Source organism: Chionomys nivalis, chromosome 14 (assembly GCF_950005125.1).
Source record: "Chionomys nivalis chromosome 14, mChiNiv1.1, whole genome shotgun sequence".
Lineage (NCBI taxonomy): Eukaryota > Metazoa > Chordata > Mammalia > Rodentia > Cricetidae > Chionomys > Chionomys nivalis.
The window spans coordinates 7,405,175-7,420,009 of NC_080099.1; the positions used below are offsets into that span (position 1 = coordinate 7,405,175).

General features: G+C 42.2%; 1 protein-coding gene across 3 annotated transcripts in view; it reads left to right on the forward strand.

The window, feature by feature from the left end:
* The window catches only part of Atp9b (ATPase phospholipid transporting 9B (putative)), a 196,040-nt gene that overhangs the window by 161,311 nt on the left and 19,894 nt on the right, over positions 1-14,835 (forward strand). For all 3 annotated transcript variants that reach the window (XM_057788553.1, XM_057788554.1, XM_057788555.1), the window contains 4 exons: positions 7,939-8,100; positions 8,984-9,076; positions 11,112-11,195; positions 11,761-11,931. In XM_057788553.1, coding sequence (XP_057644536.1) covers positions 7,939-8,100; positions 8,984-9,076; positions 11,112-11,195; positions 11,761-11,931 — 510 coding nt within the window. The remainder of the gene's footprint in view (positions 1-7,938; positions 8,101-8,983; positions 9,077-11,111; positions 11,196-11,760; positions 11,932-14,835) is intronic.

Consider the following 14,835-nt stretch of genomic DNA (forward strand, 5'->3'; position numbering starts at 1 on the left):
TTAAGAGCTTAGAGAAATTATAACAAAGAAACTGCTAACCTTATCTTAACTTTTTTGATTTGTATGGAAATTTGACAGTGATTAAAGGCAAAATGTTAAGTGATATGTAAAAATATACGTAACACATATTTTAAGTCTGAAAATGAAAACAATGAGCTTCGTCATGATTTTTAAAGTGTTGTATTGACGTGGTGTGTGCAGATCCTGGAGCCTCAGGATAGGCATCCAAATAGCCTGTTGTTTGGTGTATCGAACCTTGCTGCCATTAGCTTGACAGATGATAGCAATGTTTCCCAGTCACCACAGCACCATTGTAAAAGCATTTCTTATTGGATAAAGTGCTCAGAATATTGCACCCCGGAGCTTTATTTAGGGAAATGGTTCAATTGATGTTTTCTGTTTAACCCCAGTATTGACCTATCACAACATCCATGTTAATAAGCAGTGTTATCATTTAAGAAACTAGTTTATACAGTCCTATCAATGCTATATTCACATAATCTTATTTATTCATGGCTCTAGCAGTCACTTCTCCATGATAACTTGTAAGATAGAGGATCCCACATTGTGTATATCACATTCTCATATGATAATCCCCATCAGTTCATGGGACTATTTCGTCCTATTCTTAGGACAAATGTGGTCTGTTTAGTGCTCCCATTTTGAGTTTGTAAGCCAGTTGCTATTCTGTGTAGTATAAGCCACCATGGTTTTCATTGTCCCTAGTAAAGGGAGGATCTTTTCTCTACCAGTGCTTTTACAGAGATGAGCTTTTAATCTGCAGGTAATAGAATTCTTAGAGGGTTAATTTTGAATTCAGAAATGTACTGTTAGACATAGTAAGTACTTGCAGTGTTGGTTGCATGCTGTGTCTACTTGAAGGTCTAAAAATGGTAGTGATATCAGAGAATAAACAACTGATTTATATGTATGAGACAGGATCCATTTATGCTTTAGTCATTGTTTCTTATGATAAGTGATCAATATTTCATTTTCTCTAAGAGAAAAAAGTTCTGCTTGCCTGTCATTTGTGTCTCAGGCTCATCATAGCAAACTAAAACTGAACAAATGTTAAACTCATCATAGACATTCCTTTACAGCTTTCATTGTGTAGCTGCAGGTTCGGTGATGTGGAAGGAAGCCAAACTGAACTCAATCACAGGAATCTCAGAGAATATAAGCTTAGGCTCAGTGCAGAAGTCATCAACATGTGCTCAAGGCATAACATGACCTCTGCTGATTGTGGACCAAAGGATTGATTGGCTGTGATTTTTAATGGCTGCTTATTCCTATAAACTAGCTATTTATTAGTGGCATCCTTTCCCCTATATGGTTACATCTTCTCATATCAGTAAGTCCTGTATTTGAATTATTATCTCAAGATACCCCTATCTTTGTCTTGCTCAACTATTTAAGTGTAAGAATCAGCTAGAATTAATGACAAATCACAAGTAGAATATTTTAAAATAAAGGAACAATATGTCCTTAATAGCATTGCCTTTGGATTTACAGAAGAGCTAATGTATGTGGAGTGCTGTATTTTTTAATTCATTTTATTGTGTGTGCCTACTGAAGCAAGACTAATTGTGGTGTTTTGTCAATATATTTGTGAGGAGCAAATCATTGTCAGTGACACGAAGCCTTCACTCCGTGACCTCCAAGACCAATAGAGAATAAATACTGCATAGCCTGACTGTGAATATTGATTAGCACTTTTTCTAGATGATCAAATTGCATTTTAAGTTAATAATTCTATTAAATTATAACAATGATTGTAATAATCACAATCAAAAATGATGAGATGTCAATGATTAAATTATGATTTATAAAGCACATGGTAAAATATGTTCTCTCAGGGTACATCTGGCACCTGTGTGTGCATAATTGCTAATAGGATAAAGGAAATTTCTGCCAAGCATTTCAAGAAGATTAGCACAGAAATTTCTGGATAATAGAATTATAGAGAAAGGGATTGGTAAAATCTTGCCCTGTGTTTTATTTCCTCCCGTATGGTGTGTCTCTGGGACACGCTTGCCTATACTGGTCCTTAGCTTGGGAACATGGGAATGTGAGATGAGGTGGCCATGACAGCTGGTTAGTGATCGCTAAGTGGCCCAGAGAGAAAAGTTCCCTCAGACTGTCACTGCTGTATTTTTTACATTCTCATTTTAATTATTCTTGTCTTTGAATTATTATCAATAGTCACATTATGTATTAGAAATTTCAGAAAGCTCGGTAGTCATAAAAATAGTCATTTAAAATATACAAAGTCTTTTACTTCCAGATTATCATTTTCCATCTCAGAGAAAACTATCCCAGAGGTTATTTTTTGTTATAATGCCAGGCAGCAATTAATTCCATTTAGTATAGATACATACAAAGAGTGTTTGATAACCTACCCCTAAGTTTTTATTTCATTACCTACAAAATTGCCTTATAAAATAGACTCAAATGAAGCATTGGATACGCAGTATCATTAGATAGTGCTGGTTGAGGAATGCATTTTTTGGTTGCCTCTACATCCATGACAGCATCTAAAAGAAACAGGGCAAGAGGCTGCAGGTGCCCCTCACTAGTAAAGTATTGGCCTAGCACAGGCAAGGCCCTACATTCCATCCCAGCTAGGAGAGATGTAAGAAGACATTCACCTCCCTCTCCTCCCCTGAACCTGAGAGGCTCACAAATTGAGCAACCATATAGTAAATACTTCTCTGATTTCTTGAGCAGGCTTCTATTTTAATTCACATTATAGTTAGCCATATGGATAAAAATATATTTTAAACTTCTGTACATCTCTAAAAAGTGACATCAACAGCCCAGTGCTTTCCTTTTTGGTCTCTGTGATAAGCAGCCAGAAGGATTTTGCCTTCTTACAGAGCTGTGAAGAGCATTCCAGGAAGCCACTGGCCAGACCCAACATAACAGGAGCTTAGGACCTTGGCTCTTAACCCAGTTCCTACAGCTTTCCATAGTGAAACCTGCATCTCCAACACACCTCAATTCCCCATTTTAACCATATCTCTGTGTCACGAGGACAGACGTATTTGAGGACCATGATCCCTGGGGCTTTCACGTAGTTCCACAAGAAAGTGTATGGGAAAACCCACATTGGGATCTAACTGTTGGTGATGGGCAATGACCCAGGTATGCTTTACAGAGGCGAATTAGCAATCAAACTGAGATGTCAAATACTATGGAACAGAGAACCACTTAAACCATTACTGTAAAGTAATTTTAGAAAGGGACAGAGCCCTTTGGAAACATTCTGGACAGTCAGTTGGTTATTTGCACAAGTGAGCACACAGTCCTCAGGAAACTATGAGGAAACAACACAGTGAAGCCATGTTTTCCCAGATGCCCTTTGTTTTTACCTGACATATTCTTTTTTTTTTTTTTTTAAATCTGAGGATCATTTTCTCTTAGACTCTTCTTAATTGGAACAGTTTCTCACTTCCCATGTTTTTATGACACTTTTGGAGGTGACTGGCTGGGTGACTGTCTCTCAGATTGGGTTTGGTGGAATTTCCCTGCAGAGTAGATGGGTTAGGATCTTGGAAGGAAGAGCATGATGCATTACCTCACATCACTTCAAATGAGTTTCCATGCACGCAGCACTACCAAGCTGACCGGCATCACTTGGCCCAGGTGTTTTTCAGTATCTCCACTGAAGGCTACCCTTTCAGTTTTTCTTTTAACACTGTATTTTTGGTCAGCCAGGTGTGGTGGCATTCAGGTGGCATTCAGGTTTCAGGTCAGCTTGGTCTACATAGTGAGTTCCAGGAGAGCCAGGGTTATGTAGAGAGACCCTGTCTCAAAAATCAATAACAACAAAAGTTGTATTCTTGGTCAGGAAGCTCCCATGTACAGCCTGTCTCAAAAGGGGTATTATACGCCCTCCTTGAGGGTGAAGTGCCTGCATAAGTTAGGCTTTGCACAGAGTTCTCCATGCTTTTCCTGTGACGTGTGTAGTCATCCATTCACTCCTCACAATGGACTCATGAATACTTGTTTTATACTTGGGGTCTTAAGCCCCTCTAGTGCTCCTTTCCGTATTTAAGCATTACTTTGTTTCCTGTGCATGCAGAGATGCTACAGGCACATCATATATAGATATATCTATATCTTTGCTCCACTCTTATTATCCATCATTTCTCTAAGGATCCAAGTTGACACCTGAAAAGGTCCACAGCCCCTGAAATGTACACGTGTACAACCATGCGTAATAATGCTGTTATGATAATAATGTTATCTGTTTCTTCAGAGCATGCTGAAGGAAGCATCTTTTCTAAAGGATGTGTTTTTTTGTTTTATTTTATTTTGTTGGTGTGGGGCAATATGTTCTGTAACTGAGGCTCATCCTCAGTCCCCAAAGTATATGTCTTTGTTTGAAGCTGTAGGAAGAAGACAGACTCTAGCTGTCAGTGCCATTGAAACTTTCTTTGCTTTTATTTCTATATGTAATGTCATCAGATACAAGTCCTTAAAAGAATACCTTGGATCTATTCCAAATAAATGGGGAGAATTTGCTCTTTTTTTATGCAGTTCTTTAGTAATGGTCCCAGGGTTCAAAGCTCAGGCTGAAGCTGGAGAACGGTTGAGGGTGGGATAGCCGCCCCTGGGCGTTGGCTACTGGATTTACCCGTTAGAGATGACGGTGAACGCCACGGTCTAAATTCACAGCAGTTCTCCTACGAGGCTGTTTCCTCCAGGCACTTATTTACCTTTGTATTAGCAAAAGAATTCTGCCCAATACCAAGCAGGTTACACTGGGCAGTAATTAAAGTATCTGTCTTGTGGAAAATTTAACTCTGATTTGCTTGGCTGGATATAGATATGTGATCCTCAGGATGATTAAACCTTTTGGATGGAATGCTGGGCTAGGTGTAAGTAGCTAAACTGATTTTTGTTATAAGCTGCTAACTCAAAGGAGCTGTGAAGCCAAGCATAAACTAAATAATAAACAGATGTGAGTCACCAAATATAGAAAGCCTGGTCCTGACTGCAGTGGGGCACTGTGAGATGATAGGGTATTCACGGAAAGATGCAATTTACGGGTCACAGTGTAATAGTAACCTTTCACTGTAAATTGAAAATTAACCTTGGCATATTAGATCATTTGCAGCTTACGGAGTCATTGTCTTGGATAGGAAGAGGCACTGTGGTCAGGTGCCAGGCTCTCCTCTAGATGGGATTGTTCTCCTAACATCTCCATGTCTTCTTTGGTACTGTAGTTTGGAGCAAGCTGTTGATGCTCTCAGCTACAGTAATAGATCATTGGGAGATGTTGTTCCTTCTCTTCTGATAACCTGGGGACTTGGAGTATAAGTTTAGATTCCAGCTTTTACTGTGGAATATTTTGTGCACCACCTTAACCAGCAAGTAACAACCGATGCTAAGAGGGTGGGTACATGCTGCTGTTGCTTTGTAGCAAACAGCACCAAGACTGGGCATAGAAAGCCATTTGTTTCGCATAGACACATCTGCAGCCATGCAGGTCCTCACGCAGTGTTCTGACCCGTACCGTCCCTGCTCCCAGTAAAGATGACAAGGCTGCAAAGATAGAATGACCTGGTGGCCTTGTCAGAGGCAGCCTGAGAAGATAAAGTCTTTGCTGATTCCTCACAGTACTGGAAAAGCACTGGGAATTCTGTTACTGTGTGTGTGATTTGTCTTCTATGGCGAGGCACAGAGATCTTACTAAGACCAGCGAAAGGAGCAGAGTCAGGGTACACTATCAGTTACTTGTTGAAAGAGGGGGACAGGAGGACTCAAGTTAATGAGGGAAATTTCTGTGTGTATCCAAAACAGTGTACTCTTAAAGTACAGAGGAATTGAGTGCACTACCTCAGAGTTCTTGGCTGTAGTCAAGGGCTTGGTTTACTCTAGCATGGTCCTCTGTCACACCTTCTTTTAGTCTAGCCTGCTGAGTACACTGGACGGTATGGTCATACTTTCACTGTCTGTCATAGGCTAGTTATTTTCCCTAGTGCACTGCATATAACTTGTGAATGGTAACATAGATCTACCTGTGTCTGTGTGTTTATCATGTTAGACAGCTCTCATGCGTGTGCAGTTCACTCCTTTAGGAAGTGTCCTGGAAGAGCATGAAGGGCCTAGCAGAGACTGCCAGAAGAGTGCAGTGTGGCTGCAGGCCTGCCTGTCCATTTCTGTCACACCCCGACATTTCTGTCTGCCCGGTACAGGGAGACAAAGCACCCCATCTCCCCTTGGTAGGGGGCACTTGTACAAACTCTTGTGTCTTAAAGAACACCCGAGTAGTTCTGTCCTAGTGCCCTGGCATTCATGCATGTGCCTGCTGTGTGCCCTGGGGATCTCAGCATTAAAGATAAAGAAACAGTTCTCCATCCCAGACTCTGGGGAAAAAAATCTGGAAGTATTCTTCAGTTTGTTTTGTGTGGAATTACGTAGAAATTCTGATTTTAAAAATAATTCCAAAGAAAAAAAACCAAAATGGCCTCTGTGCCAAAGGACCAGGTATTAACCCCCCATGTCTGGTCACCACATGTGCCTCCTGCTGAGGACCCTCCGACTATGTTGGCTTCGTCTTTACCAGATGCTGAGCAGTAACCTCAGGCATTGTCGTTGTACAAAGAAGTGGATTTTGAGGCCGTCCCCATTACATAAACTCTGGATCCCTGACTAAAAGTTTTACCATGTTCTTTCTAAGGGGATGGACATGGCCAGGACACTAAGAATGTATTCATAACACCTGCCACAAGAAAAGATTTAAGTATTCTTGAGATTTCTTGAATTCCCAAAGCCCAAGATAAAATCTAGATGTACAAGCAGTGGTAAAACTGAAAACACAGATAATCTCACTCTTCCCCAAGAGAGAATCATGTTCAGCAAGAACTGCGTTCCTGGATGCTGGCCAAACTGCACTCGAGCGCCTGAGGGAACTGCATTCCTGATGCTGGCAAAACTGCACTCGAGCCCCTGAGGGAAGCTGTGCCCTCACTGGGCTATGCTGGTATCCGTTAAGGACTGAGAGGGTTAAGTGCTATTTTATAACAAATAACTATAAGAATAACTCCTATATTTGAGCACCTCCATAAGCCAGGAATTCACTTTAATATCCTTTCAGCCTGAGGACAGTTCACAAGTGGCCTTTGCACATTCTAGAGGGAGCAAGCCTTGAAAAAAATAAAGTATTGGACACAGAACTGGGTGTCGCAGCCATACTTGGTTCAGATCCTGGGCTGGGCATCTACTTTGTTATTGTCTCTGTCCTAGCTATCATTAATTGTCCACTTGACACAAACTAAGATCACCCGAAATTGAGTCTCAATTAACTTTTTTATCATACTAATCTGCAGTCTGTCTGTAAGGGATGGTTGCCGGAAGGCCCAGCCCACCGTGAGTGGGCCGTCCTTAAACAGGTGGTCCTGGGCTGTATTAGAAAGCTGTCACACATTAGTCTGGGAGCAAGCCAGAGAGATGAGCCAGCGAGCATGTTTCTCCATGATTCCTGCCCTGCTGTCCTTCTGTCACGGGACCTGAAAGTCAAAGCCAAGTAAACTTCTTCCTCCTGAGGCTCCTTTGAGCCAGAGTGTTTTATCCCAGCACCGAAGGTTAGCAACCTGTAGGACAATAGGTGGTAAATTGGGACAAAGCATGAGACTCAAGTCCCAGATAGTGGTTAGGTATTCTTTCTAGGTCTAAAGCTATGTGCTTTCGGAATCCAGTCAATACACATTGCAGAATAGTCTTTGTGGTGTATAATGGTCTTCTGAACAAAAATTGTCTTATTCACTTGTTAAAGCGCTGTCCAGAAGTATGTGGGAGAGCGTGAAAGTTAGCACGCTTTGTTGCCCTGCATCGGTTATGTCTCAGTGGGCTCTCTGCACACCAGGGTGCTGTGTTTCATCACTTATTTTTCCCTAACCGGTCCCTCCTCACACACTCTGATCTCCTCAGGTGGCACTGGTGCGATGGACGGAGAGTGTCGGACTCACTCTGGTCAGCAGGGACCTTGCTTCCATGCAGCTGAAGACCCCCAATGGCCAGGTCTTGACCTACTGCATCCTACAAATGTTCCCCTTCACCTCCGAGAGCAAGCGGATGGGCATCATTGTCAGAGTATGTCGTGTCTCCCAGCTGTGCACACACACACCATTTCTTCCCGCCATGGTTTTACAGACCTCCTAAATCAATACAAAACTTCCCCCCAGGGGCTGGAGAGATGGCTCAGCGGTTAAGAGCACTGACTGCTCTTCTCAAGGACCCGGGTTCAATTCCCAGCACCCACATGGCAGCTCACAACTGTCTGAAAATCCAGTTCCAGGGGATCTGACACCTTCACACCAATGCACATAAAATAAAGTTAAATAAACCATAAAAATTTAAAAAAAAAACAAAAAAACTTCCCCCCAGAAAATTTTAAGGTCAAATATTTACTCAAATACTGTGTGCTTTATTGTTTGTTTAAAAAAGAAAAGAAAAGAAAAGACCTCAGTATATGAACTGAGAAGTTGGTATGGCTCCCATTGATAAAGTCATTCTCCTACAACCACTGAAGCAGAACAAGATGAGGGCAGAAGTAATATTTTAATTAAAATTGTTTTGTTTTGTCCTCAGCATAAATCATATAACATGCCAAAGAACTTAACTGAATGATTTATGATCACAAAGTCATTAATTCATACCCTTATTCTAGTTACCTTAACCAGTACCAGATTGTATTTTGAAATTTCATTTGCTAAATAGTGAAATTCTGTCACACATGAAGCATTAATACTTAGATTGCAGTCCAGATCTGTCTCAAGAATTAAAGTACAGCATCTCGGGTGTTTGCTGACTTTGACTTTCACTTCACTGTCATGTAAGGACAGTTTCTATCAAGAGAGCCCAGGGCACATTGTCTAAGCCTGCCTCCTCCAGAGCCTCTCCTTTAGGCCAGGGGTTCTTTACAGGGATCGCTGCGGCCCGGCTCTCTTCTGAGTCTTTTCTTACCCTGTCACAGGATGAATCCACAGCAGAAATCACATTCTATATGAAAGGGGCTGACGTCGCAATGTCCACCATTGTCCAGTACAATGATTGGCTGGAAGAGGAGGTAAGCAAGCTATTCTCAGCATTGTACAAAACGTCTTCAGAATATTTAGTAAACCAACGACAGAAGAGCAATGCCTTTTCCACACTTGTACCGTTGGAGTGAATTGTGTCATCACCATTTTAAGCCACCACATGGATAGGTGGCCAAGGATGATATTTTTTTCCATTAAATTTTCTGAATATTTATAGTTCTCCCAGGTCCATATAAACAAAGGCTAAAAGCCTGGTTAGTTAAAAAAAATTTTCTTCCTATAGAAATAATTGCCATTTTGTTTGGTGCATGAAGTATTCAGATACGTAAAAGTAGGTCTAAAATAGCATTGGATACATAGCCAATTAGATGTGCACATATATATATTTTATAACTATTGTAAGGAGATTTTAATTTGTATTTTAATCTCGTGCTAATTTTCTCTCTTATAAGAAAGAACAGAAAATAAGGTACAAACATAAGCAATTCTATATTATAATTCCTAAATATATTTATAGTTAGCCTCATGAGGTTCTAATATTTATTGTTAAAGTTGTATGTTAATCAGTAATTGGACGTCAAAGTAAAGCTAAGGTTGCTAGGATTATAGCCAGGTCTCTCTCTCCTGTGTATACATTGCTGCAGGTGCCTGTGTCTCTTTTCCACTGTCAGACTGCAGAGATGGTCTGTCAGCACAACAGCCACACCCGATATTCACGATGGTCCTGGCAATATGAATCAATATCTCCTTCAGGGCTCTTTGATTTAATCAGAGACATGAATAAATTAAACTCCCTGAAGACCTAGTAAAATGCCATAAAAATTACTTTTGGTCATAATGACATGCAATTAATTGTAAAATACTTGTTTAATTTATTTAGCTTTATGAGGTCAAATCAATAAATGTCTTGCAACAGACAGATAATGTCAGATTGTTGTTCAGAAAGATAACTTCATTAAAAATCCTATGCACATTTGTTTGTTCAAATTGTATTTTCTTGCCATAGATAAATCTTTTGCCTCTTCATCACCAGTATGTTTGTTATAGTTCTGGTGTAGCCTGAAAGCCTTTCACTGTACCAAGAGCAAAGCAAAAGGTGGTTTAGCAAAGTTCTTGGGCATGTTTATTAATATGTGTGTTGATTCGGAACCCTTAGAGCCTGATTCCGACCTGCAGTCTGGCAAAGCCCCCTTTGTTGGCAGTCACACTGTTCATTTACAAGCATAGGTGAGATTGGTGCCACTGGAGCAGTTTAGATTTTGAAATGAATCACTGGCTACCTTCAAACAAGTGTGCCTAGAACACAGGCAGCTTATACCCCAAGTCTTCTTTCCTTACCTTAGCCCCAGCTAAAATTTTTCTACTTTTAGTAGGGGAAAACAGTATTCTATCATAATTATTATGCACTATAATAGTATTAGCATCTTATCACACACCTATTGAATTATTTCCATTTCCCATTTATTATATAAATAGGGTGATGACTCATCATGGCCTCCTCTTTCCTTGTCCAGTTAAGAGCTGAGCCCCAAGCCTGGTGCGTAGGGTGGTAACCCTGTGTGATCGGCCCTGTACATGTCTGTGGTGCTGTGTTTCTGCCAGACGCCGGCATGCCACTTTATTCCAGGGACTAATGTCATTCCAGAATAGCCCTGTTGGAGCAATTTCTATGATGAAACTGAAGCAGGCAGCTCAATGCTTTGCCCAGAAACACAGCTGCTGGGATTTTGGGGCCCAGCCATCTTAGATCCCTGTCATCTCTCTTCCTCACCCCTCAGTGGGGCAGTTATGTGGGGTTCTCCTGCGGGTGGGACACAGTGGTAGAGAACTTGAAGACATCTTCCACATGTTTCCTCTAACTTTCCTGGACTTTGCCTGACCTTTTTCGCTCGGCTTTGCTGTGGTCTGTGGCCCTTGAGGTTGCTATGCTTCCATAGTGGACCTGCAGGGAAGTGAGAACAAGACGCAGCACTGCTGGAGAGTAGTCTTGATGGGCCCCTGAGGCCTGATTGCTGTCAGCTCAGGTACTCCGGGAGCCACAAATAAGAGCTCCTTTTCTTGCAGTGTGGAAACATGGCACGTGAGGGGCTGCGGACCCTTGTGGTGGCGAAGAGGACTCTGACAGAAGAGCAGTACCAGGACTTTGAAGTGAGTTACGCAGTTGTTGCCTCTCAAGCCTCTTTCTTCTTCTGAGGACGCTGTCGTGTCACTGCACTGCAGGCTTCCTGTGCAGTCTGTGTCTCTGAGATTGGGGGCCCTGCAGTGTCCACAAAGGCCGGCGTTCTATTTCCTCAGCAGAAGCTAAAGGTGCTCGGAAGTGCTTCAGTTTGAAGCTGTCTGGATTCTAAAATATTTGCATAGACGGCAGGTTAAGTTATCCAAAGCCCCTAAATCCAAAATGCTCTCCAGAATCTGAAACTACTTTTTAACGTGATGTCATTGCTGAGCATGTATCTGACTCTTGATTATTTCAGGTTTTCATATTAGGGAAAGTTAAACTAGAGTTAATAAATGTTCATGTGGTAGTGCTTAAACATAGCATTTATACAGCGTATTACTTCTGACCCCAAGAGCACATTCACTCCACACAGAGAGAGCATTTACACACATGTTTGCCTGTCCCCTGTGCCCTCAAGAGCTGATACAGTACAACTGTGTGAGTCATACACATGAAATGTGGACATGGTTGTGTACCTGTTCCTTCTGTCCTCAGAGCCGATACAGTCAGGCCAAACTGAGCATCCATGACCGGACCCTGAAAGTCGCTGCAGTGGTGGAAAGCCTGGAGAGGGAGATGGAGCTATTGTGCCTCACTGGGGTGGAGGACCAGCTGCAAGCTGATGTGCGGCCCACTCTTGAGATGCTGCGGAATGCGGGGATCAAGGTACAGCCTGCATCCTCTGGCTGCCAAAACTGCTTTCTTACTGACTCTTACTGAGTCTCACTTTTTCCTTGAAATACTGTCCTGGGGTGCTCTATAGGATGACAGCCTAGCCCTCATTATCTTAGTTGTCTAGCTCCAGAAGTCTTCACAGTGCCCTCCTCCAGACTTCTCTCTGACTCTTTCTTTTTTCACACCCAAGACAGCGTAGCCTTCCTGCAACAGGGCTCCTAACCTTTCCCTCCCCATGGCACATGAGGATAGTCTGAGGAGGGCTGCCAGCTTCCCACTTGCCTTGCTGACTACTTTCTCACCTGTACGTCATCAAAATCCTGTACCATCAGAGCGGAACAGAAACCTTCATGGAGTAGTACCTGCTTAATCCAGTAAGCACCTGTGGCCCCGGGTCTGTTCAGGTGTCCATAGCACATTGTACGCAGCACTAGTTAGGGAGACGTTTAGTGCAGAAGCCCAGCTTCAGGTAGGCTTTAGTTGCACTTGGCTCTAGAGCTGGGGTAGACAGAAACCAGTTGTTAGGGAGGGTCATTCATGGGCTATTCTCTGTCCGGCTAGCTATACTTCTGAAGTGACATGTATCCATTGCCACAGAGGTAGGAGGAGGGGCTGCAGCTACAAGCTGCTCTTGCACTTGGGCCCAACCACAGGTAGCCTTCTTGCAGGGACATGCAAAAATGCTGATTCAGGCACAGAAGTGCTTTTCTCCCTGAAATGCTTGACATCACACATGAGCTCTTCCCTGGCGCCTTGTGGCCATCACATAACTCTCCGGAGACTGCCTTCTCTCCCAGGACCTCCCCTTGCTCACACAGTGCCCAGCTTCCCAGCTGCTCCATTGCACAAATTGGCAGTTGAAACACAGTGTTTGCAGGAATCCAGCTGACATTTCTGTCATCAGTTGACAGGGTCAGTCCCTTTCCCAGTGGACTTGGTTTCCAGGGTGACATTTTCCCTGGGGACATTCTCCCAGCCAGCTGTGCCATAGTCCTCTTCTTCCTCATTCATATCTTTATGTCTAAATCTAGCATTTAGTATAAGGTTTGGTTTGGGGATACTGCTTTCTTAAGGTTAGGGGTTAGAAATGGCTGAGTGTTTTAAATAACCTACGATCTATTTTCTGACTCTGCATGCTAGATTATCAGTATTAAGGTAGAGTGAAGTTCCTTGGTATAGAACTTCAGGTATTTGTAGTAGTTTGGTGCTGTAGTGCATATGACTGTAGACCTTGCCCTCTTAGCTCTTCTCCATGTACCCCCCGACTAGACTGCTCTGAAGACAGGAATGTAGTGTTTATCAGTCATCTCTCAGTCTCTTTCCCGAGTGACAGGTCGCTCAGCAGTGGCAGTGCACACTGTGGTTACTGGGTTTGTTGCAGCAGTGTTTCCTAATCGTAGGCGCAGTGAAGCTAATGAGAGTATGCTGAATAAACAGAGCAGCCATGGCTGATTGGACCAGTGGAGGGGGATATGTGCCATGCAGGCTTCCTGTTTCCTGCTCCACAAATGTATCTTTCCACATGATAAAAACAATTGAGAGACACTGATGATGATAAGTTAGTAACACGAGGACTTTTGCTGTTTTGCATAGGCGCCCTGATCACTTCACAGTCAGGCTTTTAAATCTTTTCCACTCGTGAGCCCGTTTTGCCTAAGAGACTTTTTTTTTACATGACCCCAAATATATACAAAATCGTCTCACAAACCAACAGTTACTGATTATAAATCATAAATTTATTTTAAAACAGTTCATTATATGATTTTGCCATCCATTAAAGACAAAAACAAATCTACATACTAATGAAATTATTGTTCCTTTTATTTTACTGTCAAGAATTAAGTCTTGACTGCATATTTGATACAGCAGTATGTGTAGAGTATCTTCAACTGTTCTCAGAGTTGACCAATATTTAATTTTATAGTCATGAATGCCATTTTGCATAAATATATAGTGAAGGAGGCAGCAGAGGTTTGTTTAGAACCACTTCAGAAATTAGGAATTCTGTCCCAATTCCAATCCAGAATTGAACATTTTTTTTTATGAAACTCACATCAGCAACTCAAGCTGCAATTTTTAAAATTAAAAATTCTCACACAATACAACCCAGACATTTCCATTTTGAGGAGGGACAGCATTAAAACATTAACAGCCTTTGTTTTCACAATTAAGCCATTCTGTTTGGGGAACAGAGAGAAAAGTTTGTACAGTAATCTGCTGCAGCTCATAGCATTCGGTAGTCTGCCGTCTGAGCCACAGCATTTCAGCCTGCTCATGGGTGCTGCACAGCCTGGGGTGAACGTGTGTTGTGTGACTCTTTATACATTTGCTTTTAAATTATGTTTCAGTCATTGCATGTTCAGAAACCTTTTTACTGCCATTTTTTTACAGCCATCCTCACAAGCAGTCAGTTATGTGACCGCATATGAAATCCTGGCCTGCAGTTTAAGCAGCCAAGTCCAAGTATATCCTTTGACATTGTGTTGCCCATGTGTATGCAGCTTTTTATGTTGAGGTAGCACTTTGATATAAGTACATTTTGGGTTGTCTGTGAGCCCATTGTCCCGTTTGAACATCACCTCCCAGCTGAAGATCTGTGTCATCTGCTGGCTCTGTGCACTCCTCCCGTCTTCAGGTTCCTGCCTCAGCCTCGCTGTCCATCTGGAACAAATCAGGACTTTTTTATTGTGGCGCAAACACACAACCATAGTTGCCTGTTAGACACTTGTAGCAGCTTTCTCGGACCACCAGCCCTGGAAATCATGGCACAGAGACTAGTTATTACTATGAATGCTCGGCCTCATCTTATGCTTGTCGCACCAGCCCTATGACGTAATTTAGCCTGTTTCTCTTCATCTACAGTTTACCTTGGGGAATTTTATCTTCTTTCATTCT